Source organism: Vanrija albida (assembly GCF_041260175.1).
Source record: "Vanrija albida strain AlHP1 chromosome Unknown contig_5, whole genome shotgun sequence".
Classification (NCBI taxonomy): Eukaryota; Fungi; Basidiomycota; class Tremellomycetes; order Trichosporonales; family Trichosporonaceae; genus Vanrija; species Vanrija albida.
The window spans coordinates 2,380,437-2,403,979 of record NW_027191424.1 but is presented as its reverse complement, the minus strand read 5'-3'; the positions used below and the strand labels follow the sequence as shown (position 1 = coordinate 2,403,979).

The 23,543-nt window shown below is 65.1% G+C and overlaps 13 protein-coding genes across 13 annotated transcripts; 8 read left to right on the top strand and 5 right to left on the bottom strand.

Moving 5' to 3' along the window:
- Positions 1-1,024: 1,024 nt before the first annotated feature.
- Positions 1,025-1,913, bottom strand: Q8F55_007095 (uncharacterized protein; the record flags this gene model as incomplete). The annotated part of the gene is made up of 7 exons (XM_069355535.1): positions 1,025-1,077; positions 1,123-1,202; positions 1,249-1,330; positions 1,368-1,523; positions 1,576-1,675; positions 1,720-1,751; positions 1,829-1,913. The coding sequence occupies 7 exons, from the start codon at positions 1,911-1,913 to the stop codon at positions 1,025-1,027; spliced, it is 588 nt and encodes a 195-aa protein (XP_069207606.1).
- A 385-nt stretch (positions 1,914-2,298) lies between these two features.
- HIS4 (trifunctional histidinol dehydrogenase) lies at positions 2,299-4,854 on the top strand (the record flags this gene model as incomplete). The annotated part of the gene is made up of 1 exon (XM_069355534.1): positions 2,299-4,854. One exon carries the CDS (start codon positions 2,299-2,301, stop codon positions 4,852-4,854), a length of 2,556 nt encoding a protein of 851 aa, XP_069207605.1.
- A 552-nt stretch (positions 4,855-5,406) lies between these two features.
- Q8F55_007093 (uncharacterized protein) lies at positions 5,407-7,103 on the top strand (the record flags this gene model as incomplete). Its single annotated transcript, XM_069355533.1, has 3 exons — positions 5,407-6,118; positions 6,192-6,866; positions 6,901-7,103. 3 exons carry the CDS (start codon positions 5,407-5,409, stop codon positions 7,101-7,103), a joined length of 1,590 nt encoding a protein of 529 aa, XP_069207604.1.
- A 311-nt stretch (positions 7,104-7,414) lies between these two features.
- Q8F55_007092 (uncharacterized protein) lies at positions 7,415-8,512 on the bottom strand (the record flags this gene model as incomplete). The annotated part of the gene is made up of 2 exons (XM_069355532.1): positions 7,415-7,612; positions 7,646-8,512. The coding sequence occupies 2 exons, from the start codon at positions 8,510-8,512 to the stop codon at positions 7,415-7,417; spliced, it is 1,065 nt and encodes a 354-aa protein (XP_069207603.1).
- Positions 8,513-8,865: 353 nt separating this feature from the next.
- Positions 8,866-9,552, top strand: CYP10 (Peptidyl-prolyl cis-trans isomerase cyp10; the record flags this gene model as incomplete). Its single annotated transcript, XM_069355531.1, has 4 exons — positions 8,866-8,868; positions 8,903-8,938; positions 8,970-9,170; positions 9,298-9,552. The coding sequence occupies 4 exons, from the start codon at positions 8,866-8,868 to the stop codon at positions 9,550-9,552; spliced, it is 495 nt and encodes a 164-aa protein (XP_069207602.1).
- A 68-nt stretch (positions 9,553-9,620) lies between these two features.
- Positions 9,621-10,903, bottom strand: Q8F55_007090 (uncharacterized protein; the record flags this gene model as incomplete). The annotated part of the gene is made up of 6 exons (XM_069355530.1): positions 9,621-9,790; positions 9,844-10,166; positions 10,202-10,381; positions 10,417-10,543; positions 10,597-10,677; positions 10,726-10,903. 6 exons carry the CDS (start codon positions 10,901-10,903, stop codon positions 9,621-9,623), a joined length of 1,059 nt encoding a protein of 352 aa, XP_069207601.1.
- Positions 10,904-11,219: 316 nt separating this feature from the next.
- On the top strand, positions 11,220-12,759 carry Q8F55_007089 (uncharacterized protein; the record flags this gene model as incomplete). Its single annotated transcript, XM_069355529.1, has 5 exons — positions 11,220-11,271; positions 11,323-11,510; positions 11,545-11,945; positions 11,981-12,299; positions 12,475-12,759. 5 exons carry the CDS (start codon positions 11,220-11,222, stop codon positions 12,757-12,759), a joined length of 1,245 nt encoding a protein of 414 aa, XP_069207600.1.
- A 176-nt stretch (positions 12,760-12,935) lies between these two features.
- Positions 12,936-14,620, bottom strand: Q8F55_007088 (uncharacterized protein; the record flags this gene model as incomplete). The annotated part of the gene is made up of 3 exons (XM_069355528.1): positions 12,936-13,423; positions 13,484-14,022; positions 14,067-14,620. The coding sequence occupies 3 exons, from the start codon at positions 14,618-14,620 to the stop codon at positions 12,936-12,938; spliced, it is 1,581 nt and encodes a 526-aa protein (XP_069207599.1).
- A 1,090-nt stretch (positions 14,621-15,710) lies between these two features.
- Positions 15,711-16,759, top strand: ADK1 (adenylate kinase; the record flags this gene model as incomplete). Its single annotated transcript, XM_069355527.1, has 4 exons — positions 15,711-15,767; positions 15,949-16,057; positions 16,104-16,493; positions 16,530-16,759. The coding sequence occupies 4 exons, from the start codon at positions 15,711-15,713 to the stop codon at positions 16,757-16,759; spliced, it is 786 nt and encodes a 261-aa protein (XP_069207598.1).
- Positions 16,760-17,576: 817 nt separating this feature from the next.
- Q8F55_007086 (uncharacterized protein) lies at positions 17,577-19,097 on the bottom strand (the record flags this gene model as incomplete). Its single annotated transcript, XM_069355526.1, has 3 exons — positions 17,577-18,397; positions 18,452-18,787; positions 18,851-19,097. The coding sequence occupies 3 exons, from the start codon at positions 19,095-19,097 to the stop codon at positions 17,577-17,579; spliced, it is 1,404 nt and encodes a 467-aa protein (XP_069207597.1).
- Positions 19,098-19,545: 448 nt separating this feature from the next.
- Positions 19,546-20,848, top strand: Q8F55_007085 (uncharacterized protein; the record flags this gene model as incomplete). Its single annotated transcript, XM_069355525.1, has 5 exons — positions 19,546-19,726; positions 19,772-19,891; positions 20,130-20,378; positions 20,422-20,542; positions 20,632-20,848. 5 exons carry the CDS (start codon positions 19,546-19,548, stop codon positions 20,846-20,848), a joined length of 888 nt encoding a protein of 295 aa, XP_069207596.1.
- Positions 20,849-21,114: 266 nt separating this feature from the next.
- ERG2 (C-8 sterol isomerase) lies at positions 21,115-21,858 on the top strand (the record flags this gene model as incomplete). The annotated part of the gene is made up of 2 exons (XM_069355524.1): positions 21,115-21,222; positions 21,259-21,858. 2 exons carry the CDS (start codon positions 21,115-21,117, stop codon positions 21,856-21,858), a joined length of 708 nt encoding a protein of 235 aa, XP_069207595.1.
- Positions 21,859-22,424: 566 nt separating this feature from the next.
- Positions 22,425-23,489, top strand: NIFU4 (NifU-like protein 4, mitochondrial; the record flags this gene model as incomplete). The annotated part of the gene is made up of 3 exons (XM_069355523.1): positions 22,425-22,620; positions 22,701-23,367; positions 23,465-23,489. The coding sequence occupies 3 exons, from the start codon at positions 22,425-22,427 to the stop codon at positions 23,487-23,489; spliced, it is 888 nt and encodes a 295-aa protein (XP_069207594.1).
- Positions 23,490-23,543: the final 54 nt, after the last annotated feature.

The window sequence follows — 23,543 nt, the reverse complement described above, 5'->3', positions numbered from 1 at the left end:
TGAGCCGCTGGCAGAGGCTGCGCACCCCAGACAGCTTGCCCCTTGACGGCCTGCACACCAAAGCCCCGCCCAGCGTGAGGGCATGCCCCGCTCGCCGCAAAAGACGGCGACAGCCTCGCGCCTGCGGGCCCGGCGCCCCCCCGCGGCCGTTTCGCCGGCGGCGCGGGCCACACGCTCGGGATGGTGCCCCCTAGTGCCGGGGCTTGGAGCTCGGCCCAGCGCCGTTTGGTCTGGTACAGCAGCGGCGGGGGGCCCATAGCGTCGACCGGGGCGTGGCTGGCCTGGCGCTGCCGACGGCCTATGCCCTCCGCCCCATCGGTCCAATCTTGAGACTCGGGCGCCAAGTCGACCTCCGCGGGGGTGGCGTGGCGCTCTTCCGCAGACGACACGCGAGTAGGCCTCGGGGACCGGCTTCTGGCGTGCTGCGCTTCGCGTGGCTCGCTCCAACCTGACATTGGGGGGAGTGGCGGGAAGTCGAGGTAAGGGTACGGGCGGGGCTGGTCTCCCCCCCGGCTTGGGGAAGGACGGCGCGCGCCACGCGGCGCTGGCTCGTGGCTGGTACGATGCCCGTTGCCGATCAGGCCGAAGGGATGCATTGCTGGGTCAGCCAACTCGGGGGACGTACATTGCCAGGCGCTCATCCTTCGAGCTGGTGCTGTTGGTGTTGGACAATGGCAGGAGGAGTCGAGCTGGCGGAGTACAGTCACCCCGCGTCGGCTGACTCCATTCCGTCGTCAAGGAATGGAATGCCACTCTGGGCCCTCGACGCTGTGGAAGCGCTGCTTGCACTGACCCCCCTGCACACTCACCATTGCATGCGACCGTGGTCCAACGCGGTCGAAGGGTGCAGACATGCAGACAAGATGAGAGAGACAGAGTAGGCACTTGATGTTGCCCCAGGCCACCGCGCACGCCCCTCATGACATCACAGTGACGACGACACGACACTGACACCCAGTGCATAACACTATACCTGTACATGCCTCCTGCAGCCTACGTCCTGGTCATACACTTCGCCCCCTCGCTACCAGTAGAGACGGTGGGTGGGGCACTCGTAGCCGTTGGGGTTGTGCTCCACTGAGCGGGTCAGCGAAAGTCGCCACTGCCACCAACTACACTCACAGTACTGCTGGTGGTACTCCTCGGCCGTCCACCACTTGCCAGCGGGCGTGATCTCCGTGACAATCTCCTTGCCCTTGAGGCTGGGCGCGTTAGCTGACCATCACCCCAGGCACCCCAGCTACGCACTACTTGTCCTGCACCTCGGCGGTGACGGCCTTGGCGGCCGCCTCCTGCTCGGGCGTGTGGTAGAAGATGCCGGAGCGGTACTCTGCGCGTGTCAGCACTCTTCCCCCCGCCGCACTCACGTGTACCACGGTCAGGTCCCTGCGCGTTAACCGTCGTGGGGTCGTGGGTGCGGTAGAAGAACTCGACAAGCTCGGCGTAGCCGACCGCGCCCTTCTGGTACTCGAGCCGCACGCCCTCGGCGTGGTCGGTCGTGCCGGTGCAGACCTGCCTATAGGCTGGGGACGTCAGTGGGTGCTTCTGCAGGCATATGGTCACCCAGCAACGCACAAGGGTCGCTCGCCTCGGCCTTGCCGCCAGTGTACCCAACCTCGGCCTTCCATCCGGGCAGGTGCGAGTAGTACTTGTTGAACAGGTGCTCAGTTCCCCACTGCGCGGGTTAGTGCATGCGCCAACGGCCATCGCAAAACCCACAAAGCATCCCGAAGCAAAGGTGGCCACCTCGACTGCGGGCGTCAGCATCGCTCGCCCCATCCATCACGCCTTCGGCCCTAGTCCGACGCCGGACTGGACTCCGACTCACCGCCGTCGCCGAGCTTTGCCTCGTCGTGGCTCTTGATCGCCGTGGGGACGGTCGGGGGTGGTGGGGGGAGGGTCTTGCGGGGCATTGCTTTTCGTACTGAAGCAGAGAAGAAAGAACGAGCAATGTTCATTGGGGGGATATAAGTGTCAGCAATGCAGGGTGCGGCTGCATCGATTCCATATGGACCACTGCGGGTGGAGGTTGCAGGCGACTCGCACGCAATCGATACACTGCCGCCAGTCGCCGCTGACGCGCGCGCTAATATCGCCACCACGCAACGATTGTCGCATGGCTCGCACGTGGAAATACTCCCGCTATTCGGGTGTAATCGACGGCCGGACGGATTCCATCGTCTATAATCGACTCGGCGGTTAATCGGATCACAGAAAAGTCAAAGCTGCCAGCCAGCCAGCCAGCTGATAAGTCGACTGGCATCTCTCACCTCCCAACCCCCCACCCCCCCACACACAATGCCATCACTCCCCACACCAGTATTCCTCCCAGCAGTGGACCCCACGGCCGCGGCGCTCGTCCCCGCCCTCGCCCTCCTCGGCCCGCTCCTCATCCCCGCAGGGCTCCTCGGTGCCGTCCTCCCGACGCTGCCCAAGACGGGCTCGTACATTGTCGACGCGTCCGCCGCCGCACCCGATGTCGACCTCGTGCTGACGCTTAACAACGGTGCCCTCGCCCTCGTCGTGTCCCAGGCCCAGCTTGAGAAGCTTACCGCCGAGGGCATCCCCGCCGAGCGCCTGATCGTCAAGCTCGGCGAGAGCGAGCTCGCGTCCGCGCCCCAGCTCGCCCAGTCCGCCGCAGGCCTGTACGTCACCGAGGCGACCAAGCCCGTGACGGCCAAGTCGCTCGGCGTCAAGGCCCAGGTGTTTGTCGAGCTCAAGTCGCTGTTGCCCGCGTCCGTCGTCGACGACATCAAGGCCGCGCTTCCGTCGACGGTTGTTGTCCCCACGGCGCTCCTCACCAACGGCGCGTCGACTGCCACCCACGCTTCCATTGCCGACGCGTTCCTCGCCCCCGTCGTCTCGGACCGCCCTGACGGCCTCTTCCCCACCATTGTCTCGTCGTCGACCCACTCTTCGCGCCCCCTCGGCATGGTCTACTCGTCGCGCGAGAGCGTGTCCGAGGCCATCAAGACCCAGAAGGGCGTGTACCAGTCGCGCAAGCACGGCCTCTGGCGCAAGGGCGAGACGTCGGGCTCGGTCCAGGACCTGGTCGCCATCGAGCTCGACTGCGACACGGACAGCCTCGTGTTCCAGGTCGTGCAGCACGGCACTGGCTTCTGCCACCTCGGCACCCCCACGTGCTTTGGCTCGTGGTCGGGTCTCGCCCGCCTCGAGGACACGCTCAAGTCGCGCCTCGAGAGCGCCCCCGAGGGCTCGTACACCAAGCGCCTGTTCACCGACGAGAAGCTGCTCCGCTCCAAGATTATGGAGGAGGCCGAGGAGCTGTGCGACGCCCAGACAAAGGAGGAGGTTGCGTTCGAGGCCGCCGACCTGTTCTACTTTGCCCTCACCCGCGCCGTCAGCAAGGGTGTGAGCTTGAAGGACATTGAGCTGGCGCTCGACGCCAAGGCGCTCAAGGTCACGCGTCGCAAGGGCGACGCCAAGCCCAAGTGGGAGGCCAAGGTGGCTTCCGCCCCTGCTCCAGCCGCCGCTGCCCCCGCACCGGCTGCGCCTGCCCCCGCCGCCTCGGACAAGATTCGCATGAAGACTACCAAGCTCTCGACCCTGTCCAAGGACGAGCAGAAGAAGCTCCTCCTGCGCCCCGTGCTCAACTCGCTGGCCATGATTGACAAGGTCAAGCCTATTGTCGAGCGTGTGCGCACCGAGGGCGACGTCGGCCTCAAGGCCATGACCAAGCAGTTTGACAAGGCCGAGCTGTCGTCCAACATCCAGCTGCCGCCGTTCGCCACGCCATCGATCGAGGAGCTCCCTCCCGCTGTTCGCATGGCCATTGACCAGGCCTACCTAAACGTCAAGACGTTCCACGCTGCTCAGGTTGACAAGGCTCCTCTCAAGGTCGAGACCATGCCCGGTGTCGTCTGCTCGCGTTTCGCCCGCCCTATCCAGCGCGTCGGTATCTACGTCCCCGGTGGCACTGCCATCCTCCCGTCGACTGCCATCATGCTCGGTGTGCCCGCCCAGGTCGCTGGCTGTAAGGAGATTGTGCTTGCCACGCCTCCCCGCGCCGACGGCTCCATCTCGCCCGAGGTGCTGTACGTCGCCCAGCTCACTGGCGTCACGGCCATCCTTAAGGCCGGTGGTGCGCAGGCTGTCGCCGCGATGGCGTACGGCACGGAGGAGGTGCCCAAGGTTGACAAGATCTTTGGCCCCGGCAACCAGTGGGTCACGGCGGCCAAGATGTACCTCCAGAACGACACGGACGCGCTTGTAGCCATCGACATGCCTGCTGGCCCCTCCGAGGTGCTGGTCATGGCTGACTCTACGGCCAACCCGGTGTTTGTCGCGTCGGACCTGCTCTCGCAGGCCGAGCACGGCGTCGACTCCCAGGTGGTGCTTGTGGCCATCAACCTGACCGAGAAGCACCTGGCCGAGATTGAGGCCGAGGTGGACAAGCAGGCGCGCGCGCTGCCCCGCGTGGAGATTGCGCGCCAGGCGATTGCCAAGTCGCTCATTGTGCTTGTCGACACGCAGGCCGAGGGCATTGCCTTCTCGAACGAGTACGCGCCCGAGCACCTGATTCTCCACCTCGAGAACGCGCCTGCGGCCGTCGCGTCGGTCGACAACGCGGGCTCGGTGTTTGTCGGCGCGTTCACGCCCGAGTCGTGCGGCGACTACGCGTCGGGCACCAACCACACGCTGCCGACAAACGGCTACGCGCGCCAGTTCTCTGGCGTCAACACTGCGTCGTTCCAGAAGTCTATCACGAGCCAGGAGATTACGCGCGAGGGGTTGTCGGTCCTGGGCCCGGTGGTTGTCACGCTCGCCGAGCGCGAGGGTCTGGATGCGCACGCCAACGCTGTGCGCGTGCGCCTGCAGGCGCTCCAGGCGTAAGTAAGTAGTTAGCATATATTAGGCATATGAATGGCATTGTACCGGCCAAGGTTGTCGCGGCAGCGACAACCGTGGCGTGGCGAGGGTGGCGAGGGCCAATGCAGTGACGGCGCCGTGTCAGTATCTCTTGCGGAACGCGTCGAGGCACCCGGTAAGACAGACCGACGAAATGACTCGCGCATGACTCGCGCTACGCCACGCCGAAACCCGTCGACGTCGGAGCTGGTGCGGAAGTGTGCTAAGCGGTCGGCTGGGGGCCCGAGATAGGCAGTGGAAGTAGTTCACTGTCCCGATGCAGCCGCGCCAAGTTGCCCGCGTCTATTTGTGAAAAGGCTGATCTGATGTGCCGGCGGGTGGGGTGCGTGTGGCACGGCAACCGGCGTGGCGCACCGGCAGGCACGATAACGCTGGCCGGAGTGGGCTAGACATTGTCGTTGTTGTCGGGTCATGTGGGCGGGACGTGGTTTAGGCTGGCAAGACACCGGAGAGGATACCAGCGCGAGTTAAAGGCAGGCAGGAAGGCGTCCGATAATGAGGTCGTCCCCACACGCAATGACAGCCGACGACCACCCAGACGCCAAAGCACCCGCGCTCCCGCCGCCTAACGGCGACGGCAGCGCCGGCGGAACACTCAAACGCAACATCGGCACCCTCGGCATCATCGGCCTCGGCCTGTCGATCGTAAACGGCTGGGTGGCGATGAGCAGCACGATCGTCATCGGGCTGGGGCAGGGCGGCGCCCCGCTGATCCTGTACGGGCTTATCGGGACGAGCGCGATCAACGGCTGCGTGATCGCCACCGTCGCAGAGCTCGCAGCGGCCTACCCCACCGCGGGGGGGCAGTATGTCTGGAGCGCGATCCTCGCCCCGGGCAGCCGCCGCCTGCCCTTCGCCGTGGGCTGGGCCACGCTGTTCGAGTGGGTCGTCATCGTTGCGGCGGTGAGCATCATCGCCGCGCAGGCCGTCTTCGCGCTCGTGCAGACCTTCAACCCCGCGTTCGTGATTGCGCGCTGGCACGTGTTCTTGGTGTTCGAAGCAGTCAACACCAACGCGCTCCTCGCAAACGTGTTCGTGCTCAACCGCCTGCCCGGGCTCGGCACCTTCTTCCTCGTGCTGTCCAACGCCGTCTTCCTCGCCATTCTGATCACGGTGCCCGCCACCGCGCCGACGCACCAGCCGTCGTCGTTCGTGTGGACCCAGTGGCAGAACGAGTCGGGCTGGAGCAACAGGTTTGTCGTCGCGGCGACGGGGCTGGTCAACCCAGGTGAGTGCAGCTCCTAGCCTGCATACTATGCCGACGACTGCACGCTTGCGCTGACGCGCTCGCTCACCCGCAGCCTTCATCTGGTCCGGCATCGACGGCGCAGTCCACATCGCAGAGGACTGCCTCAACCCGGCCCGCACGGTCCCGCTCGCGCTCCTCTCGTCCATAGCCCTCGGCTTCGTCACCGGCCTCGCCATGTCCATCGCGCTGTTGTATTCCGTGCAGGACGTCGCCGCGGCCGCCGCCTCCGAGCTCCCGTTCCTCACCATCATCGTGCAGGCGACGCGCTCGAACGCCGCCGGCGCCGTCTTCATGGCCGCGTTCCTGCTCATAATCAGCATCATGACCAACTCCATCCAGATGGCGAGCTCGCGCCTCATCTGGAGCCTGGCGCGCGACCGCGCCCTGCCGTTCTCGGACAGCCTCGCGCGCGTCAGCCCCACGCTGCGCGTGCCCGTGCTCCCCATCGTCGCGTCGTGGGCCGGCGTGACCGTCCTCGGGCTGCTCTACATCGCCTCGGATACAGTGTACAACAGCATCATTAGCTGCTGCATCATGCTGCAGAACTTTGCCGTCTCGGTCGTGGCCGTGCAGCTCATGCTGAAGGGCAGGAGGATGAACCCCGCCCGCTGGCTCCGCCTCGGCGCGTTTGGGTGGGTCGCGAACGGGGTCACGGTGGCGTGGACTCTGTTCTCGACAGTCATGTGGCTGTTCCCCATTACGCCGCGGCCGACCGCCGCGGAGATGAGTAGGTCGCGGAGGGGGGGAGGGCTGACGGCCAGATTACTCCGTCGCGGTGCTCGGCGCAATGGCGCTCATCGCGCTCCTCGACTGGGTCTTCTACGCCCGCAAGCACTTCCGCGGCCCGTCTGACGCGACGCTGCAGGCGATTGAGAGTGAGAGCGGCGGGGCTGACGCTGAGAGCGAGGCCGGCGGGGAGAAGGGGCGCGAGGCGGGGCGTGTCGCCTCGGTGCCGTCCATCTAGGACGGGGTGTAGTTCAGTACTCCAGTATACTTGCAACCGTAATGCGCGGGGCCTATGAATATTGTCATCGACGAGAGAGCACGTCTGACCTGTCGCCGCCTGATGCCACATCGGTGCCACATTCATGCCAACGACCAGCCAATCCCACTCGCCCCATTTCAACCGCTGCGCCACACGATGCATAACAACACGGCGACCGGGTACATGTTAGATGGGACGAGAGCGACATCAGACCGATGATATGACCAAAGAGACAAGAAAAAAATAAGACACAGGCGGGGGCTCAGCACATCTGCCTGCAGCCAGATGTGCTACGACAGATTCTCAACCGCCACCCTCGCCTGCCACCTGCCGAAGCGCCGGTTGGCGCGGAGAAACACAGGCAGGAGCGGGGTGAATACCAGCGCGAGCGGGAACAGCACCACCAGCGCGACAAAACTCGGCAGCACGACGAGCGGCTTGACGAGCAGGAAGTACGAGAGCGCCGAGTACGAGTATGCGTCCGAGAGCTGGCGTCAGTGTCGTTCCCCCTCCGCACGCACCATGGCCCACGAGAGCTTGAGGAAGCCGGCCTCGCCGTCGCGCGCGAACACGGGGTGGGGGCGCGCCCGCCCGCCGTGGAAGCGCGCCTGCGTCCGAAGCTCAACCCGCGCCGCCCACCGCGCGAGCAGCAGCGTCAGCCACCACAAGACAGCGCCGAGCGGCAGCGTGATGAGCAGCGCCGTGCCGACCAGCGTGCCGGCCAGCAGCAGCGGCCAGAGAGCGAGCGCGAGGGGGAAGCTCAGCAGCAGCGTGTGCACCAGCGCGCTCCAGGACGCCGCGTCGCCCAGCGTGCGCCAGTACCGCGAGGCTGGTGTGCTCGGCGCGCCGAGCACGTCGTCGTCGCCGTACAGCACGGTGCGGAGCGGGCGCGGGGAGGGGGGCGCGCGGGGGAGCAGCGGCGTGCCCTCGTGCGCGCGATAGTCTGAGGCTGAGCGCCGCGCGACGGGCGACGGCGGGGGCCGGGCAGCGCCAGCCAGCGTCGCCCGGCGCGGGGTGTCGAACGGCGCGTACGCCGGCGGCGCCTCGTTGCCCGGCGCCTTGCTCGCGTCGACGAGGAAGAGGGACGAGCCGTCGGCGGACAGGACGTAGACGGGCGAGGTGGGGTGCGAGGGGGCGGGGGGAGGTGCGTGAGGCGGGTGAGGAGGCGGAGGCGTGTTCATGGTGAGGTGCAGGTTGAGGTTGAGGCTGGTGGTGTGTGGTGCTGTTGGGTCGTTGCTCGCGCTTGCAACGTAGGGGGGAGAGTGCAGTGTGGCCAGTACTGGAGGGGGAGGAGGGGCCGGGGGGGCTGCGTCGGGCGCGTCGGGGTGGACGTCGCGCCCGTCACCACGGGCGACGACATCGTCGTGCAGGGCGGCATCCGTGCCCATTGTTGTGTCGCTTGGCCGATCAGTCGTGCAGGTCGTGTCGTGCGGTCGGTCGTACACTCGTGCGGTCGTACACTGCTCGTTACCTCGTCGTCGCTGCCGTCGTTCTCGTCGCTGGGGATGAGTCAAACACTGGCATGCATGCTGCAGCTGCGAACTTGAGAATGCGCGCGCTATCGCCCTCGCCTCGCGCCTGGCGCGCCTCCGCTGCCCGGCTAGCCACTCGGAGCCTGCGTCATTGTCAGCCAACTTTGGCCGATAAGCCAATGCCACGGCATTTCCCCGCATGTTGATGTCGGACATCATCGACGACCTCGACCTCGATCCATCTCGGCGTCACAACAACAGCAAGAGCAATGGTAAGCCCCCCCTCCCGGGCCGCGCTCACGCCAGTCCGTGACCCTGCACACGACGCTCGGCGACCTCAAGGTGGGCCCTGTCTTTGCCCCGCTGACCCCAGATCGAGGTCTTCTGCGAGGCCGTGCCGCGCACCGCGGAAAACTTCCTCGCGCTCGCCGCGTCGGGATACTATGACGGCGCGCTGTTCCACCGCAACATCAAGGGATTCATGGCGCAGACTGGCGACCCGAGCGGCACGGGCAAGGGCGGGCAGAGCATCTGGGGCGCGCCGTTTGGCGACGAGGTCCGGCAGACGTTGAAGGTGGGTGGGTCCGGGGCGAGGCGCGCGGCCGGCGGGCGACGACTGCAGCGGAGCTCTGAGGCGGCAGATCCGCGCTGCTGGCCGCCCATGGTGTTGCCATTTCACGTTTCTGACGCCTCACGCCCAGTTCAACACCCGCGGCATCGTCGCAATGGCCAACGCCGGCCCCGGCACAAACAAGTCGCAGTTCTTCATCACGTACGCAAAGCAGCCCTCGCTCGACGGCAAGTACACCATCTTTGGCCGCGTCATCGACGGCCAGGACTCGACACTCGACCTCATCGAAAAGCTCCCCGTAAACGAGAAGAACCGCCCGACCAAAGAGTGCCGCATCGACCGGATAACCATCCACGCAAACCCCATCGCCGACGCACAAAAGTAGACAGACACAGACACTGTAGCACACATGTAATACATAGACACTGGCCATGCCTGGCATCGTTTTAAACATCAGTACGCAGACCACTGGCCGTTGGCCGTCGCCTGCGTCTGTGCCGGCGCGCGGGTAGGGATGGCCGAGTCGGTGATGTCGAACACCTTGATCGCATCCTCCCACGTGTCCATGTCGAGCTCGATCACTGCCTGGTTGCTCGCGGCGGCCTGGTGCTGCGCATCCTCGCCTGGGGGATCACGCGCACCTGCAGGTCAGCGTCGAACCCACGGCCGCACTCACGCGCAATGATCTCGCCGTCGTCCTTGACCTCAATCTCGAGCCGCTGCTCCTTGACGAGGAAGCTGGCATAGAACACATTCTCCACCGTCTGTCCAAAGCTGTCGGGGTTGATGACGAAGCGGAAGAAGTTGACACCCTCGCGCTCCGGATCCATCGCCTCCAGCGCGCCGGCTACGGCGCGAACATTCGTCGTCGTAATGTCCTTGGTCGCCTGCCCCCGCTGCGTCTCAAGCTCCTGTGGACGCGTTTCTGCCGCTAACGCCTGCTTCGGCGCGCGTTTTGTCGCCGGCCGCTTCTTGTGCTCCACACTTAACGGGCCGTACCTGCATGTCAGCGTCGTCCAACCCGCACCACTCACATGAACTCGATGCCTGGCACTCGGCGGTACAGCTTGGCCGCCATCCAGCCAATCGTCTCCCAGTCGCCCAGCCTTCCCCGTCGAGCGCGGGCCTGGTTGCGCCGGCGCCCGTCTTCGTCCTCCTCGTCATCGTCGAGGTCTTCAACCTCGGGGCGGTTGAGACCCAGCTGCAGCTGAACACTAACCCGTTAGCCTTGCCTCGAGGCCTGACCCACCGAGTGAGGTATAAATCAATATCGAATGCCGAGCTGCTCAGCTTCATGCGCCGTGCAAGGTTGGCCGCCGTCTCTGCTGTTGTCTCCATGAGGCGCGCATCTGCGCCCGCAAGCGTCGTGTCTTTCACTACCCAGAGTCAGCACGCTGCGCTGCGCTCGGAGAAGCCACGCCCCACGTACCATTCACAAACAACTTTGACGACTCGCCAATGACGCGGCTGAGGTCCTCGACCTTGGTGTTCTCGAGGTTTGCCTTGAGATCTGGAGTGTAAGCCTTCGCTGCTGGACGTAACCAGCCTCCGGACTCACCATCGGCCGTGTGCTGCAAGTCACGATAGCCCTGGGCCATGCGCCGAAGCTCCTCGGGGTCCTGGGGCGCGAACGCGTCCTCGCCGAGCGTCCTGCGGCGCTTGCGGCGGGACCCATTGGCCGTCGCCGACTGCGTCTGGGTCTCGTTTCTCCTGCGTGATGGTCCTGCTTCGGACATGTTGGGTGTAGCGGCAAAGTGTCGTGAGAGCGAGGAAGACACAATGTTGGTTGTTGTGGTTCGCGCGTCGCGCCAGGCGCGTGGTTGGGCTACTCAGGGTCGCCCACGCGTCCGCCACGTGGCCTTCCTATCGCGACGCCCTGATTTGGTCCCGCAATGCAATGTTGTGCCTGGGCGCGACGTGCCGGATGATCGTGGCGGCCAGAGGCGGCTCAGAGGCAGGCGGCAGCGAGCACACTCACAAAAACAAGGCAGCTACATAACCCGCGTCGACGCCAGGCAAACCTTGTCCCATTGACCCATTCACTCACTCACAATGGCGTCCCCTTCCATCATGGCCCGCGAGGACCTCAAGGTGCTCGCAAAGGGTGAGCCGGTGGCGACTATCACAACGGCGAGCTAGAAACTCAACTCCACAGGCGTCCAGGCCGTAGTCGTCCTCACACCTGCTTCCGCCTCGTCAGACGACGCGACGCCGCGCGAGCGTGCCGCCGCCCGCGCCGTCCTCAAACTCGTCCTCGGGCCGGAGAACGGTTACGCAGCCTCCCTAAGGCCCCATAACCCCGTCAAGGAGGTGGCTGCGCTGCGCAAGGCCAACCACCCCAACGTGCGTGTCTTTCGTTTGCCGCTCTAACCTCCAGATCATCAAGCTTCTCGGCTACAGCTACGACAAGGCGGCGTGGGAGCACATCATCAAGCTACCGCTGCAGGCAGTGCGGCTGAACGACGTGCTCGCCAAGGCGTTTGTCGCCGACGAGCGGGCGGCCAAGGCCGGCACGCAGCCGCCACAGGCACAGGTCTCACTCCCCCTCTTTGTGCGCACCGCCCAGGGCCTGCTCGCGGCGCTGGCGCACCTCCACAGCATCGGCATCGCGCACCGCGACGTCAAGCCCGGCAACATCATGCTCTCGTGGACCGGCGAGCCCGTGCTCAAGGACTTTGGCACGGCCTGGGACGAGGCCGCTGCCGGCGACGACGTTGAGCCCGAGACCGGCGAGCGCAGGGGCAAGAGCAAGCGCATGACGACCTCGGTCGGCACGGGGTAAGTGTCCCCCCCATTGACCTCGCTGACGCCAGCGCGTACCGCGCCCCCGAGCTGCTCTTCGGGCCAAACGAGTACGACGCCAAGGCGCTCGACCTGTGGGCCGCGGGCGCGACGCTCGCCGAGTTCTTTCGCCAGATCGGCCCGTACCCCGTCGAGGAGTACAGCGGGCCCGACAGCTCGGACGAGGATGTGGGCGAGGCGCTGGCCGCCGTCGCGTCACTCAAGATCGGCCGCCGCCCCAGCCCGGCAGATACCGAGCGCACGCCGCTGTTCAACGCGCAGTTTGGCGACCTCGGGCTCGCGGCGAGCATCTTCCGCGTGCTGGGCACGCCGACAAAGGAATCGTGGCCGGTGAGTTGGTGGGAGCGGGAGAGGTGGAATGGCGTCTGCGCACCGTGGCCGTGTCGAGAGGCACGGCACCAGTGAAAGCGGGTTCCGGTCCCTGTAGGGTGGCGCTGTGCGGTATCTCGTCGGTGCAACCAGGCACGCGAAATGGCGGCGGGAGGCACCCAGCTAACACACCCAGTCGTTTGACTCACTGCCAGATGCAGGCAAGATGTTCTTCGAGGAGCGCGCTCCTGTGCCTCTGGCGTCGATGCTTCCGGGCCTCGAGGACCTCGAGGCGGATGTGAGCGGCCCCATCCTGGGCCTGCTCGAGGGCCTGGTGCGCCTGGAGGCGAAGAGGCGGACGAACGCCGCCGACGCCCTGGCGCTGCTGGATACGGATGTCTTGCGCCCCCTCGCCCAGGACAAGGCCGCCGTGGCATACCTCGACTCGCTCATCGACCCCGAAGCAGTCAAGTTTGTTTAGGCTCCTCGTGCATATGCTCATCGACGCCGAGGCGTTCTGTAGCCTCCTGCCCTCCTGTGTCTATTACCACCCCCACCCCATATTCTCGCTCAATCCATGACCCTCACGATGCATAAAAAGGCAACAATAATGGTACAGTCACATCTAATCGAATCTAATCTGTAGCGCCAACCCAATCAAGTCTGCTTTGCCGGCGTGTACTCGTATGAGCGCGGGGCCGTGCGGATAGCACGGTCAATGATGCCGTTGGTGACCTCGGCGTTGTCGAGGTAGAGGTGGTGGCCGGCCTGCGGGACGACGTGGAACGAGCCAGCCGCGTTTCCGGCCTTCTCAAGCACCTTGACTGCGTCGCGGCCGCCGTCGAGGTCCATCCAGTCGTTGTCGCCGTAGAGGAACGACACGGGGATCTTGAGCTTGTCGATACGGTCGATGAGGGGAAGGCGGGCGTAGGCTCCAGGCTTGAGAATGTGCGAGATACAGAACTCGCCCGAGCCCTTGAGCGTGCTCGTGCCGTAGATGTACGAGTGGAGGTCGCGGACGTCGTCGGGCGACTGGGTCGCAAAGCGGCGCGACGAGTACTTGCCGACGAGCATCGGGCCCCAGGGTCCAATGCCGCGGAGGACGCTGAAGGGCGACAGCCCCTTGTCCCAGCCCCAGAGGAACACTGATCTGATCAGTGATCTGGAGGCAGACGGTGCGGGCTCTGGAGGGGGTGTAGGCGTACTCTTTGTAGCTCCGCGGCGGAAAGCCGAGTTCTCGCGTTCCTGCTGCCACTGCTTGGCCTCGCCGTGCGCGTCCTCGCCCGTGACAGCGGCCTCGAGCGCCTCGGGGTTGCCGGCGATGCCCTCGTCGACGTTGTCCGCGCCCTCCTGGGCGGGCTTTGCCTTGGTGGCGGGCGCAGGGCCAGGCGAGCCATTCAGGTTGAGTTCACCGCGGGGGATACCGACGGGCGAGACGAGGATGAGCGAGCTCACGCGGTCGGGGTAGCGGAGGGCATACGCCGTCGAGAGGTAGCCGCCGAGCGAGTGGCCCACGAGGACCATCTTCTCGATGCCCACCGACGCGCGCCACTCCTCGAGCGACGAGATGAAGAAGTGCTCTGCGCGGGCGACGCGCTGCTCGACCGGCGCGTTGGAGGGAGCGGCCAGGAGCGCGGGGTTCGGGCGCGACGACAGGCCCATTCCGAGCCAATCGAGGAAGAAGGTGCGCCGTCCCGTCGCGGCAGCCGACCGCGCGATGGGATCCCAGTTGCGGAAGAAGAATCTGGCCGTCAGCCCAACCCGCGACAGTGACACGACGCGACTTACCCCTGGGCCGCGGCGTAGCCGTGGAGAACGACGACAGCCTCCTTCGAGTCGGCATTGTCCTTGCGCGTGATCTCGAGCGTGTTGATGTAGTCCTGGTGGTTCTTGTGGCAGTGCTTCTTGTGGCCGTGGTGGTGGCTGCTCGTACCCGACTTGAGCGACGAGGCGCGCGAGTCGGGGTTGACGTCTGGGACGGTGGGCGCCAGTGCGGGGTCGGGGGTCGGGATGAAGACGTTGCGAACCGTCGCTGCAAAGCCCGTGCTGGGGTCGATGGGGGGCACAAAGTGCTTGTCCTCGGCTGGGGCGTGGCTGCCCGACCACGAGAACCACGACTTGGACGGCTCGGGGGGCGCGGGCGAGTAGTAGCTCAGGCGGCGGAGCATGCGGTCCTCGGCGATCCGAGCGTCGCGGTAGCCCGACGAGGCCCACCACGCGGCGAGCGACGAGCGAAAGTCTGTAGGGATGTCGCGCGCGGCCGGGGTCGTGGCGGGCGAGGGCACGCGCGTTGGCGGCTCGGAGAAGCTGGCCGGGGCGGCAGTGGTGGTAGTGGTGGCCATTGTGTCTGGGTAATAGAGGGAGGAAGAGGCTGAGGCGGCGGCGGTGCTGTAAATAGTAGATGGGGAGGTGGAGGCGGCGTGTGGAGGCTGGAGGACGATTACGAGGCGACGGCGGCTGGGTCTGCTTGTGCGGGCGGCCAGGCGCCAGGGTGTAGCAAACAGTTCTGGTGATGGGCTACGAGACTGAGCTCTGCCCGTGGGAGTGGAGTGTGCTTGATGTTGTCGCTGAGGGAAGTGGGTAGCGACGTCTCGACGCGATGGCCCGTCGTGTTTTTATCGGCACACGGGGAGCTGGGGCTGGTTGCGTTCAAGTGAATCCATGACCGACGGTCAAGAAAACGATCTGCGTGCTGTGCCTTTGGCCATCGGGCGACAACCGCGTCCAACCGCACAGTGGGTCGCCGTGGGCCGTACGCCGTGGGCACGTTGGCCGTGGGTCGGCGTGCCTCGTTTAACGCCGGTCCGCCTGGCTGCATGCATGCGTGTCGTCATCGCACTTCGGCACGACGGGCTGCATCACCAAATCGGCAGCAGCGGCAGCAGCGCGGGATACTCTCCACCTCGGTACCTCGGCCCCGGCCACCACGGCGGCATCCATGACCGAGCCCGCGAACCCTCCATCGGTGCGTCATTGCGCGTGGCGACCATGCGACCGTAAATCACGTGATGCCACACGGGGCTCGTGTCCATCTCCGTCCCTCGCCACGTGCAGTGTTTCTTTTCGTCGGTCGTTTGGACTTGACGGAATGATTTGATCCCGCGATCTGTTCCGTGCGCGCGTTCCGGTGCGGCTGGCTGGGGTGAGTGGGTGACACTGTGTCACCGTGGCTGGCCTTCCTCCGGCGCCCACCCCCGCCAGCCAGCCACGCCACACTGTTGCGCCGAATCTGGCGCAGACTGGCGGCTGGCGTCGTCGGGGTGATGGACCTCATAACTGGTCCATTTCTCCTTCTCATTTAAAAACCCCAACAAAACACCACTCCTCCTTGTTCGTGAGTACAACCAGCAGCACCCAGTCTCCTCTGTAGGCATCGGGCACATCCCCCCTACTCGCTTGTCGCTGCACGCCCGCTAACACACGCAACAGACAATGGCCAACGACAAGTCTTCTTCCGAGCTCGAGTACCTCAAGGGCCTCTACACACAGGTGAGCTCAAGTGCGGCCGAACATCGCCGAAGTGATCGTCGCGGCCAGCGACGGCGCGTGACATGATGGCGAGCAAGGTGGTCAGGTGGCCAGCAAAGCGACGCTACTGCCAGACCTTTACTGCGATGCTTGCGCTGTCTCCCTCCCCCCTCCCTTGCTGCCCCCCCACTAACACACCCAGCTCGCCGCCAAGATCGAGGAGCTGGAGAAGGGCACCACCGCCGCCGTCTCGGCCATCGTTGGCCAGAAGGAGTCGCCCAAGCTCATCCTCATTGGCCCTCCCGGTGCCGGTAAGTCAAGCCGCGGCTCCCAGCAGCCCGCCCTAACACCCCCCAGGCAAGGGCACCCAGGCTCCTGCCATCTCGGAGAAGTACTGCGTCTGCCACCTCGCTACCGGCGACATGCTCCGCTCGCAGGTCCAGCGCCAGACCGAGCTCGGCAAGGCTGCCAAGAAGATCATGGACGCCGGTGGCCTCGTCTCGGACGACATCATGGTCAACATGATCAAGTCGGAGCTCGAGAACAACAAGGACTGCGCCAACGGCTTCATCCTCGACGGCTTCCCCCGTACCGTTCCCCAGGCTGAGAAGCTCGACGGCATGCTCACTGCCAAGGGCAAGAAGATCGACCACGCCATCGAGCTCAAGATCCCTGACGCGCTCCTCATCTCGCGCATCACTGGCCGTCTCATCCACCCCGCTTCGGGCCGCTCGTACCACCGCGAGTGTGAGTAGTAGCAGCTAGACAACGCTGATGCCCCAGTCAACCCCCCCAAGAAGCCCATGACCGACGACCAGACTGGCGAGCCCCTCATCCAGCGCTCTGACGACAACGCCGAGACTCTCCAGAAGCGTCTCAAGACGTACCACCAGCAGACTGGCCCCGTCGTCGACTACTACCGCAAGACTGGTGTCTGGGCCCCCGTCGACGCTGCCCAGAGCCCCAAGCTCGTCTGGGGTTCGATCTCTGCCATCCTCGAGGGCAAGAACTAAGCTTGCTCTCAAAAGCTACGCAGCGACAATGCATTCCGGCAGAGCCGGTCTCTCTCGCGCTTGCTTGGACCATCTTGACTCTCTCCCGACACCATACACCTACCCTACCATACCAAAACCAGATGAGCCAAGGAGGGCGATATAGCAGAAACTGCATGCATCATGCATAGGAACCTAGCGAGGGCCCCGCTTGTACCTCTACCCGACCGGGTCGTCGCGTACACATGCTGATCGGCGGTGTCGGCCAGCAACGAGTGTTGGGGCAAGCCAGGCCATGACGCCTTTTTTGCCTGGGTGTCGGACGGCTATTTGCTGGGTGCCAAGTGTCCGAGGCGATCCGACGAATCGCGACGGTAATGACGCGCCGGTGGCACACGGGACTATTGCAACCTCGTCGTAATCTCTCCGACCGGCTCGCCAGTCATCTCGGCTGCAATCCATTTTACCCATCGGCGCGTCGACCGAAATCGGGCCCATCAACGATCCGTGACACTTGTCTGTGCGCCGCGTCGCGACTGCATCACTCCCGATTCGCACGATACGCCTTGCGGGGCAACACGTCGGTCGGGTGCGGCGCGCCACACGCACACGCCCGGCAATCACATGGGCCCGGCCACCTCCGGGCCCGGACACTTGTGATGATCGTTCAATGCATACAGGCGGGGTTGTACGGATCTACGCAACCCCGTGGCGGCGAGTGTGGTGGCTCGCAAGTGTAGTGTGGTGGTAATGGACATGGGACAAATTATACAGTGGGGTGGGGTTGGGTGTCATGAGGGTGGTGTCTGAGCGTTGGGCAGGGAGCGGCGCATGGGGCCTATCCCAGCACGTCTTTGAGGATAATCGCCGGGTCCTCGTACTTCCAGTGCAGGTTGTGCTTCTTCTCGCGCTTGCGGTCCGCCTCGGTACCGACCGGCTCGTCGCCCCGGCCAGCCTTGTCAATCTTGAGCAGGCCAGTGTTGATGAGCGTGTTGGACACGGCGTCGGCACGGCCTTGGCCTGGGACGGCGCGGAGCGTGGACCCGGCCTTGACGGGCGAGGTGGACAGGGTGGCGACTGTCCCGGGAACGGCCCCGGACGCCTTTTGAGGGGTGGTCGACGGGAGAGGCGCGGCCGTTGGTCCGGGCGTGACGAGGCCGACGAGCGCAGCCGCACGTCGCTGGAGGTCGGTCGCACGGTCGTCCTTCTTCTCCGTCGGCGGAGTGGCGGCCTCGACCTCGGAGATGGTGAGCGACGACTCGAGCTTGTAGAGGGTTGGCGAGGCCTGCGGGTGCAGGCTTGGGACCATGGTGAAGAGGTACTGGAGAGTCTGGAGGGAGGGCGGAGGGAGGTTGTCCGTGTCCTTGGCTGGCGTCTCGGGCGCGTCGCCGTTCGCCTGCAGTCCGTTTGGCTGCTTGATGCCTTGCGGGACATGGATCGTGTCGAATCCTGGGCGCTCACGACCAGTGAGGTGGACCACGCTGTGGAGCACATCACCGAGGTGGGCGTTAAGGCCGACGCCGAGGAACTCTCCGACCTCGCGAGACGAGTCGGCAGGGAGTTCGAGATCATACGACTTTGCAACTTGGCCGAGGCGCATGGCGAGCTGGTTGGACGACGGTAACAGATGGGCAGACTCGGCCAGCGGAGGCTGCGTAGCTGGGATTTGTCAGCGCCGTTCTCATAACCATCACCACCGCCAGGCCAACTCACTCGACTGGAATGCCGACCACTGGCGCTTTCGATCTGGAGCCGGGTCGTAGTCGCCGTTCGCAACCGCGCCTTCCGTCTCGCCTTGCGCGTCCTCGTCCTCGTCATGAGCCTTGATGGTCCGGCGAACGCGTCCACGCTCCTTGCCTCCGAGGCCCATGACCCAGTGGTAGACGCGCTCCTTGGACTCGATAAACGACTCGTCCGAGTCAAAGTCGGGCGCGTCGAGGCCGCCACGCCTGCGCTTGCGCATGTTGAGCGGGCTCGTAGGCTCGTGCGAGATCTGCGGCGACGAGGCATTGTGCAGCAGAGAATAGAGGAGCTGGTTGTGCAGAGTGACTGTTGTGGTTAGTGCCTGCTGCGGGTCTTTGTAACGAGGCCGTTGTGCCACGCCACACTCACGGTTCTTGCCCTTGAGCCATCCGCGGACCAGCGCCGTCAGCTCGTCGCGTCCGACCTGGCCAAGCAGGTAGCCGTTGAGCGCTTTCCAGTAGGGCAGGCCTGCCTCTCCCAATGCATCGTGGAGTTGTTGCTTTATTTGATGCGTGTCGATTCGGTGAAAAGGCGGGAGGGTGGTAGAGGTAGGCGCGTTGGCCGGAGTTGGTGCCGGCGTAGGCCGGGGGCCAGGGTGGTAGCTGGCTGGGGTCATGGCATTGGGGTTTGCCGAGGTGGATGCGTGTTGGGCGAGGGCAGACGTGGTGGTGGGGACATGACTTGACATGTACCGGGGTGCGTATGAGCGCTGGGGATGCGTCTGGCGCGACTGGATGGGTGGATGGGTCGTCGTTGACGCCTAGGATGTCGCTGAAGACTGGTCGTGGATGGCGATGGGGCTCTGCGAAATAATGGTCGACGAGACCAAGTCGTCGTCGGTGGCAGGGGGGACGGGGGAGGGAGACGGGGGGTGGGACGCGGGGTCAGAACTTTAAAGCAGGGGATCGACTAAGTAATGCCACATGGAAGCCACGCGAAATGACTCTGTTGGCAGAAATGTTGCGGGCCACCAAGCCAGTGCTCCTCTGTACCTCTGTCCCTCTCAGCTCTCTCTCTTGCAAGCAACAACAACAACACTGCGACAGCGACACACCCCACCTACAATGGCAGCAGCAGTCGCCCAGCCCACCCCCGACGCGTCAACATCAGCCGCGGGAGGCTCGTCAGCCGCCGCCGTCTTCAAGCGCCTCCACCCAGAACAGTACCTCACCCGCTTCCTCGCCGAGGGTTACCGGCCCGACGGGCGGCGTATCGGCGCCTGGCGCGACGTGAGCGTGAACGTCGGTGAGTGATTATGGTGCAGACGGCGTCACATCGGCTGACCCCCAGGCTCCATTGCCACCGCCGACGGCTCGGCCCTCGTCCGCATGGGCGAGACGACGATGGTGTGCGGCGTCAAGGCTGAAGTCGCCGAGCCGACGGGCGCGGCGCCGAACGAGGGGTTTGTGGGTGAGTGATGAGTGGCGAGGGAGTGGAGCGGCAGTGGGCACGAATGGGCCGGCCTACAGCCCACTGCCTTTATCTGCAGCGAGCGAGCGCACTTCAGAGGCCCGCCCAGGCAGCGCCCGAGCGAGCGCCAACGCCATACAAGCCGGCTCTGCGTGACGGGCATGTGGCTCGCGCGCACAGGCTGCTTCTTCTGCCCGTGTTCCCTGGTTCCCCGGTTCCCCGCTGACCGACCCACCAGTGCCCAACATTGACCTGCCCGCGCTGTGCTCGCCACGCTTCAAGCCCGGCCCGCCACCGGAAGAAGCGCAGACGTTCTCCAACTGGCTCAACGACCTCGTCGTCTCGTCGCGGACGCTGCCGCCGTCGTCGCTCGTCATTGCGCCTGGCAAGGCCGCGTGGGTGATCTACATCGACGTCGTGTGTATCAACTACGACGGGAACGCGTACGATGCCGCCGTGCTGGCCGTCATGGCGGCGCTGAAGAACAGTGAGTTTGGACTGAGGCTTTAGGAGCAAGTCTGACATCCCAGCCCGCTTGCCAAAGGCGACATTCAACGAGGAGACACTGCAGACGACCTGTGACGCGTCCGAGACGTACCCTCTGCCACTGGGACGCGTCCCCCTGACGTGCTCATTCGGCATCTTCCAGTCGTAAGTGGGAGAGCGGAGGTCGCGAGCCCCATCGGAGGCGCCGCCGACACCCGCCTCTGGTCCAGGAACCTCAGGTGCTAACATCCCAGAACATACCTCCTTCCCGACCCTACCGCTTTCGAGAGCGACCTGCTGCCAACGACCATAACGATCGCATTGGACGAGCGCGGACATGGGTGCGGAGTCCGGCACGAGGGCCTCGGCGGGGTTTCCGGCAGGTCTGGGTCTTCCGTGCTGGACGAGGCGTGGGAGGCCGCGGAGGCTCATGTGGACGAGCTGCGGGCTATCCTTGATGCTCAGGAATGAGCGGAGATGACGGGCCGGGCATAGCGACGCATCTCCGCGCGGGCGCGTGACGTAGACGTAGACTGGAGTGCATTGACTTGGCATTGGCCGTGTATCGCACGATGTATGATAGCCGTGTGGGTTGTGGGGTAGCAAGTCGCGTGCGGAAGCAAAAAGTACGCGTCCATCGTTCGATCGCCGGCCGTCGGTGACAACAATGAGTGCACTGTTTTTAATGGCGGCCGTGTCTTGACTTTTGCTGCTCGCCCGTCTACCCCGCAAGTACAATGTCGCAAAAGGGCTCCTGCACCACGTCCTGCGCGTCCAAGTGGGCGTTCTACGCCGGCATCCTCGCCGTGCTGTACGGCCTCGGCTCGTACCTGCAGAGCATCAACGTGAGTTTTGTGGCTGCTCCTATCTGACCCCCCCAGTCGTCGTTCTACCGCATGAGCCCCGAGGGCCTCAACGACGTGTTCCAGCACACGATCGCGGGCGCCAAGGCGGCGGGCCAGAGCAACAACGCGACATGGCTCGTCGAGAACGTGATCGACGGCATCACCGACAAGTACCCCGACGTGCGCTTCCGCAAGGACTTTACCGACGCGTCGCAGTGGATGTTCAACAATGCCGGCGGCGCCATGGGCTCCATGTTCATCATCCACGCCAGCGTGACCGAGTACCTCATCATCTTTGGCACGGGCACCGGCACCGAGGGCCACACGGGCGTGCACACGGCCGACGACTACTTCCACATCCTCAAGGGCCAGCAGCTGGCGTACGCGCCCGGCGCGCTCGTCGCCGAGGAGTACAACCCCGGCGACGTGCACCACCTCCCCCGTGGCCAGGTCAAGCAGTACAGCATGCCCCGCGAGTCGTGGGCGCTCGAGTATGCCCAGGGCTGGATCCCGCTCATGCTGCCCTTTGGCTTTGCCGACGGCCTCTTCTCGACGCTCGACCTGGGTACCATGTACAAGACGACCTTTATCACCGCCCGCCACATGATCGGCAACCTGCTTGCGGGCAAGTTCTAGGCGTGGGGTGTAGAGTGTAGAGTGCGGAGAGCGTAGAGCGCGCAGCGCATGTAGATTGCATGGAGGCATGGCAGTGTGGTGGGGTGCGGGGTGGAGGGTGGACGGGCGGGGGATGGGACAGTCTCGGCGTTCCAGCATCCGGCGTACGCCAGCGGTGTTATCATTGATAGCCAGCGCTCTGGAGCGAGTCGTCGGCAGGACAGGCCGCGTGGTAGAGGGCAGTCAGTGACCACCCGGCTCGCCTGCATTGTGCGAGCGCCTGTAGTCGTCCTGCGCCACGCCAGGAGACCAATGCATGCATCTCAAACTCGTAGCCAAGATGCATCACCTCGTCCCCGTGCACCAGCGACGCCAGCGCCGCACGCGAGATTGCAGAAGCAGGACGGAGCCCCCCCGCGCGGCCCAGTGGCAGAGCGGCTCGAAAATCGCCACTGACCGATTGGTCCGACGAGATCCGGGCCGCCCTGGCTGCGACCTGCTGCCTGCTGACTGACCGACGACTCACCACTTACATCACAAGTTTCAAAAGGCGACAACTCCTCTTGCCACTCTCCAACACACTCACCATGCGCTCGTCCATCGCCTCGTCGTCCCGCGCCGTGCTCGCCACTGCGCGCCCCGCAACCCGCCCGCTCGCGCGCGGCCTCGCGTCCTCTGCGCGCGCTGCCGCCCGCGTCCCCCCCGCCGCTGGTGTCGGGCTCGCCCGCGGCGTCAACCTCGGCCGCGGGGGCATGCCCCGCCTCGCTGGTGCCCGCCAGCAGGGTGAGTAGGGCGTTGACGGGGTGTTCTACGACCTCCCCAACCCCCCCCCCCCCACCCCGACCCCGCTGACCTTCCCCCAGCCCGCACAATGTTCATCCAGACGGAGACAACGCCCAACGAGGCCTCGCTCAAGTTCATCCCCGGCGTCGACGTGACCAACGGCGCGACGCACGAGTTCCTCGACCTCCGCTCGGCGCTGCCGTCGCCACTGGCCACGCGCCTGCTGACGATCGACGGCGTCGTCGGCGTCTTCTTCGGCCCCGACTTTGTCACCTGCTCCAAGGACGAGTCGTACGCGTGGTCGATCCTCAAGCCCGAGGTCTTCGCCGTGCTCATGGAGCACTTTTCGTCCGGGGCGCCGCTGTTCAAGGACGGCCAGGCGGCCGACGGGCCAGAAGACACGCGCATCCTCGACACGGACAGCGAGATCGTCGGCATGATCAAGGAGCTGCTCGAGACGCGCGTCCGCCCCGCCATCATGGAGGACGGCGGCGACATCGAGTACAAGGGCTTTGACGAGGAGACGGGCATCGTCCAGCTCAAGCTCAAGGGGTCGTGCCGCGGCTGCTCGAGCTCGAGCGTCACGCTCAAGAACGGCATCGAGCGCATGCTCATGCACTACGTGCCCGAGGTGCAGTCGGTCGAGCAGTTTATCGACGAGGAGGAGCGCATTGCGCTCGACGAGTTCAACAAGCTCGAGGCGCGCCTGTCCAAGAAGAAGGACACGTCGCACGACGACAAGCAGAAGTGAGTGGGCGGGCGGGCGAGCGAGCGAGCGAGGCGTGAGCGAAGCGAACGCCGTGTGGAGCAGTCGGTGCAGTGGCGACTCATGCTGACCACCCAGAATCAGCGACTACCTCTCGGCCTAAGCGCTCACCTGTACACTGTATCAATGCATCATGTCTTATACGACGTGGGTGGAC